General features: G+C 33.0%; 1 protein-coding gene across 5 annotated transcripts in view; it reads left to right on the forward strand.

Moving 5' to 3' along the window:
- The window catches only part of LOC106872580 (serine/threonine-protein kinase Nek4), a 216,828-nt gene extending 214,919 nt beyond the window's left edge, over window positions 1-1,909 (forward strand). For all 5 annotated transcript variants that reach the window (XM_052967279.1, XM_052967280.1, XM_052967278.1 and 2 more), the window contains one exon: window positions 1,083-1,909. In XM_052967279.1, coding sequence (XP_052823239.1) covers window positions 1,083-1,178 — 96 coding nt within the window. In that variant the 3' untranslated portion in view covers window positions 1,179-1,909. The remainder of the gene's footprint in view (window positions 1-1,082) is intronic.
- The last annotated feature ends 4,692 nt before the right edge of the window (window positions 1,910-6,601 follow it).

Raw genomic sequence — 6,601 nt, forward strand, 5'->3', positions numbered from 1 at the left:
ACAAGTCTGGCATACTTTTATAAAATTCATAGGGCAGACCATCGAGACCCGGCGACTTGTCTCCGGGGCATTCGCCCAGCACCTCGATCACCTCCTCGGCTGTGATTGGCCCTTCACAGCACTCGGCCTTCATTGCCAAGAGACGCAGGCCGCCAGACAGGAAGTCCCTGAGGGCCTCACCATGATCAAGCGTCCCGCCCCTCCTGAACAACTCGGCAAAGTGCTCTTTTCAGTTACCACCTAAGTAGTAAGATCAGGCTGGAGAGGAAGTGCCTCTCACGGGATATGTTTGCGAAAAGATGGAAGTCTGTGGAACGCAAGCTGAGTGCAAGTGAGGTAAGCAAGCTACTTACCACACAGCCACTCCTGTGCCCAGATTGTATAAAGATTTTTGAAAAGCAACACTTGTGTGAAATATGGTTACAATCCAGTATGTAGAATGAAGACAAGTTATTTTTTTATTGCTTTTTACTTTTTCCCATATTGTTCTGAAAGGATTTTCACCAAAAGTAGTAACTAAATGGAAGTAATGCAGTAATGAGATTTATGACCTGTTTTATTAGCAACAGAGATCACATTAATAAAAAATGCCTGCTATCTTAATTATTCTTATTTTAATCATATTAATAAACAGTATACCTGTGGAATTTGAGAAGACTCTTCAGTCTTGTTAAAAACATGACAGCCTCTTTATTGCTGATATCATAAAATGCACTCAGTACACTCTGTAAAGTACACTTTTCTGGCATTTAATTGTACAAGTGAAGCCCCAAAATGAAACATACAAGAAGTAGTCATCTGACTCCAGGAGAAACAGTAACAACCAATCCAACCCATGCTAGCATGAGAGTGAATGTAATGTGATGGTGATGGTGAGAGAAGTGGTGGCAATGGCAGTTGTTGCTGTTAAGGGTTTGGAGTATTCACTCTTTTATTGGTAGCTTGATTATTGTAGAGATATACTTATTAGTTTATTTTATGAAATCTAATGTTTATTCATTTTTTGACTTACTTCTGCCATTCTATTTTATTCAGATACAGTTCATTTCAATAATTCTAGTAGTTATTTTATTTTTTTCCAGCCCCGCTTAGAAGAATTACTGGGAGAAGAGAAGTTTGATCAGTATGCTGGTAAAATATGGCAACTGAAATACTGCAGACAGATGGCAGTGAGCTAATAAGTGCTGCTTATGGGTATTAATTACTAAATATCTCAAAAAAAAAAAACTTCAAAAGTTCCTGCAGCAAGAAAATATAATGTAAAACCGATGAAATTTGTTGTTTGAAAATATTTTTTAATTACACTCTTCTTCTGCTTAATCATTTCTATTGATGTTATTTCTACCCATCTCTTTATGAGCTAAAATTTGAAAAACAACAAACCCCATGCTTTTCATTAGAATTCTTTGTTGCTTGGAATATTTCTTCAGAAACTACTGCAGGTTCCTAGATAAACTTCTTTGAGAAACTTGTATACAGACTTTGTTTGCATTGATTCTGAAACATCTCGTCTACTCTTCAAACTGTTTGTGTACATATTTTGTTTTTGGAGACAAGTTTCAAACTATTTATATTCTCTCACTTGTCCATGTGTTTTTCTCCAAAAATCTTATCTAAAGCAACTAAGTAAATACTACTTTTTACAACATAGTCACCAACTCTCTCTCAAATTTTCATGTTATTTCAATCTAATCCAATAAGGAAGTTTTGCTTGAATATATAATTGTCCTCCTCTTTTCCTTAATATTTTTCCTGACTTGTATGGTATCATTTTCCATTATATTTTGTTATAAATGTTTTATCTTATCCATAAACTATTTACAATTTTGTAATCAAACATCTCTTCTTCACAAGCTATCATATGTTATGTAAAATGCTATTCAAATAAAGAGTGTGAATATAAATGTTATCAGGTTAACTATTTTATTCAAAAGCTATAAAATTATTGTTCAGTCACTTTCAACTAAGGTTTCTCTTCAAAATTTGCAAGTAGAATACTTCTACTTAACTTTCCATCCCAGCATGGAAAAACAGATATTAAATAATGATGAATGTTGCTATTGATTGAATGAGTTTTCTGTTCTATTTTCTAATTTCAGTCAAATTTCATGTTTTCTTTAAAGTTCTGATTGCTAAGCATATTTCATTTTAACAATTTTAAGGCTGTTTTATATAGAATGAACCCAGATATATTTTCAAAAAAGCTTTTGTTTGTGTGAAAGTGTGTATGTGTGTGTGGTTGTGCTTCTTATATGGTTAGGGATGTTTGCTAAGGTAAGTTCTCAGCTGCTGGTGCTGCTTCAACATATATATACTTTATAAAAGATATATGTGCAGTCACATAGCTGGTTAACGATGCACAGCTGCATCCAATAAAATTGCGAGCAGGGGAACGAACCCTTACCATCTTCTGTCAACGGGACCAGTAGACCAGTCCTGGTTTTGGGCTATTTCTGCCATTCCTCAGTTCTGGACACTTCTTCTGCTAGAGATGATAGCAGCTCAGCTCTGTACACAATATATGTATTTCAAGCAAACACACAGTTGCTGATTTTGCATCCAAACAGAAATGCTAGTTCTAAAATCTCTCTAAGAGATCAACACAGATCAACATGGGTAATGTTCCTGTGAATTTTATCAAGTCCTGAAAGGATGAATGACATAGTTGACTGCTGTAGGATTTGAAATGAATGTGCAAATAGCCAGAACCATTACAAAGCAATCTATTCAACGATTTACTGGCTGTGCCAATTAGTGCACAAACATACATATGTGCATGCATGCATACATACATATGTATGTATATGCATACATACATACATAAGAAAAGAAGGATTAAGAAATCTAGGCAGATATCAATAAAGCACTCGGTTTTAAATTAATTTGGTTAACTACATCAATCAATCAGACTCCAAGTCAAATACACATCCATATTTGACAAGTAGATCCAAATATCATTTAAAAGAATTTTGAGAAATTCAGAGTATTAGATAACAAAAATACAGATAGAGAAGATCACATCTCTAATTGTAGAATTCCCGTTACAAAGCTGGCAATTGTTTCAGTTGATGTTAGTAGATAACAAAAGAATAAAAATAAACAAGGATTCTACATTATGACAATTAGAGATGTAGAATTTCTATGGACAATTTTGTTTTTACAATTACACAGGCATTTATTCACTTGGATTTGATATTCATAGTTAAAAGAATTCCTTCTAGTCCTGTCTCAGAATTAGGTGTTAAGACAAGATTATTATTATAATTAATATTAAAACTAGGTGGTAACTGTATTATAAGAGTCAGAATTACTTTTACTCAAAGAATTGAAATCTAGTTCTATACATTACTGATTCTCCTCTTGTTTACAGGTTTTGAGTTGAGATATTCCCTAATTCTCTGTATATTATGTACTGCTATAATCTCAGTTAAATTTCTAGTGGTTGAATATGAACATTTTATACTATGGTGATTAAATAATTTCCCATATTTAATTGAAGGTGGGAAGTACTTATCTAGTGCAACAAAGAATTTTCAAAGAATATTGGTAGCTATATAATATTCCTTGATTTATTCTTTCTGTTATTTATATATATGCTTTCCTTATTAACATTGGATTTTTTCCTACTGTAATTTTTATTCTTAAGTTTATAAATATTATTATTATTTCTTTTTATCACAGTTTTTGTTGGAACTCCTGGAGTCTTGCATGTATAGTGAGCTTGCTACCTGCAGCCTACAGTACCATGCTATCCATTCTTTTCAGTTATCTAATACTTTCCTGATTATTCTGGCTGTGCCAAGGAGGCAAATCATTATTATTATTATTATTATTATTAGTTATACCAACTATATATTTAGTATCTACAGAGTGGATGTATACTTTTCAATAATATCTTTTATCTTTTACTTGTTTCAGTCATTAGACTGTGGCCATGTTAGGGCACCACCTTGAATTGACCCCAGTACTTATTTTTATAAGCCTGGTACTTATTCTATTGGTCTCATTTGCCAAACTGCTAAGTTACGGAAATGCAAACACAGCAACACCAGTTGTCAAGTGTTGGTGGTGGTGGGGACAGACACAAAGATACACACACTATATCGTTATTTTGAGAATACAGATACCTCTTAAAAGGGGATGTTAACATGCAAGCTTCACTGGTTTAATCTTATATATCAAGGAAATGTTCAAGAGTCCAGTATTACTTAATAGTATTGGTGTCTATTGTTTAATAATAGGCACCAATTAAATATATTACAGAGTTCAATGATTATTACACTTTGATATATATGGGTATATTTCAATATGATATATTATAAGGAGAAAATGGAGAGTTTTAACTTAATAAACTTCAATTAATTAACATATTGTCAAAATTCTCTGTTACCTACAATTGTTTCCATGCTCAACTCATTCAATTACAAATTAACAAATTTAAAATTGCATCTTGAAAATAGCGAGTTAAATACTTCCTCAGTGTGAGAATTAGACATGCAAAGGAATCACATAATCAATCAGGTGATCATCAACAGACTCAACATATCTATATTGGTATATATATGTGTGCATTTGCTTGTTGATATTTTTTAAAAAGCCATTATATATGCATATATCTTTTGTTTTTATTTTTTGTGTGCGTGTATGTGTTAAATTTATTTGCATGTTAATATTTGTTTAAAAAAACTGTTGCTTGTGTATCTGCTTTTGTTTTTATGTTTTGTGTGCATATGTACATTAATATGTTTGATCACATGATAGTGCTGGAAATGACTAATTTACTGCAGGTATGGTATTTATGTTCTATATCATCAAGATATGTGTTACAAATATTTTTATCATTAGACGAAATTTTGAAAGGCAATATTCAAGAAAAAATATATTATTACTATTATTATCCAATTATATCTATTAATTGATTAATTTATATTTTATTCTACATATTTTGATATAATTTTATTTTAATTTTACTTTAAAATTGATATATCTATTAAATTACATATGCACACAAGCACATGCACATGTGTGCACACACACAAGTGTGCATGTGTTTATTACATCCAGTAATAAACATTTACTCTCTTCAATCGAACTCTCATTCAGACTCTAATAGCTGAAGACTATCTACACGCTTGAAACTCAGAGTACCAAGGAGTCTCAGTCAAACTTTTTTGATGTGTTATGCAAAAGCTACATTCAAATATGGTAAACTGACAGCTAATACCTTGACCCAACTTGATAATGATACATCTATCAAGGACCTGAATCAAGAATGCTTTTATAAGTATCTTGGGGGGTAAACAAAGGGAAAGGGATTTAGCATGGGTCAGTGAAAGAGAAGATCAGGAAAGAGTATTATGGGGCAAGGACTGAGTAACCGGCAACAATGTGGTCAAGGCTATCAAATTTGCCATTGCAGAGTCTATACTTTGTGTCTACCTCATGCCCAGCACTCCGTTCAGCAGGTGTTAACAGCAAATGGAGTGCCTGATTTGTGGAAAGTGCCCCTTCCACAGAAAGCGAAAAAGTATGCATTCCAGTTTGGTCAGACATGAACTGGAGCAATGCACGACTGTGAGATGATGTTTATATTTGAAACTTCTGCCTGACCTTTCAGGGATAGCTTTCTATTGACTCATTTCTTGGTGAGATTGGACTCCCTGCTCATCATCTCATCCTAGTTTTTCTCCACCTAGAGATCTGGACCAAACTATACTTCGAACACTTTAACCAGTCCCTCCATCCAGTATCCCACGATGGCATGGACCTGCCTCTCTAGGTGCTGAGCTGCAGACCAATGACTTTTCTTCGTTAATTTTTGTTCCTGTCACCACCTCATATTCTCTTAGAGCAGTGCTGACCAGGTCTATGTGCTTGCTGCTTTCAATTTTTCTCACTCACACATGTCAGATTGCACTTTTACTAAAAGCTATGAAAATTATATTTAACAGATACTTCACAGAATGTTCAACCATCCATAGAAAACATGAGCAACAAAATTATTGCAAATCACAATGAAATCATTCAATAATTTTCAAATGGAAAATTGATATTTTCTCAAACATATTCATCATTTGTGACTTTCAATTTTTGGTGGAATTCTCCTTTAAGAACACCATATAACTACTTGTAACTTTTCTAGATTTTGCAATTTACAGAAAAATTTCGCGAGTTACTATTCTACACACAGGAATACACACAAGTATTGAAAAATACTTTTTTTAAAATTTTTCAAAAATTTTTGTGCAAGTCACAGTTTCAAATACAGACAGTCCAAATTTTGGGCTTAAGTCCCAACAATGTATCTATGGGGAGAAAGATATTGTAGAACATTAATACATCAGACTGACAAAATAATGAGGTGGTCCTGAGATGTGCTAAAAATAACAGCCCTTAAATCACGCCATAATTTTTTCTTTTTCTTTTTTGTTTATTGCATAATTGTATGAGCTCTTGTATGTAGAACACAAATTTGCAAATTCTTTTTAAAAATTCTCAAAGATATAAAAAGTTATGAGTGGTTCTATAGCGTGCTTTAAACCAGAATTCTGCACAAAATACTGCCATCTCACCTGAAACAAATTTTAGATTATGTGCCTGT

Source organism: Octopus bimaculoides, chromosome 4 (assembly GCF_001194135.2).
Source record: "Octopus bimaculoides isolate UCB-OBI-ISO-001 chromosome 4, ASM119413v2, whole genome shotgun sequence".
In the NCBI taxonomy this organism is placed as follows: domain Eukaryota; kingdom Metazoa; phylum Mollusca; class Cephalopoda; order Octopoda; family Octopodidae; genus Octopus; species Octopus bimaculoides.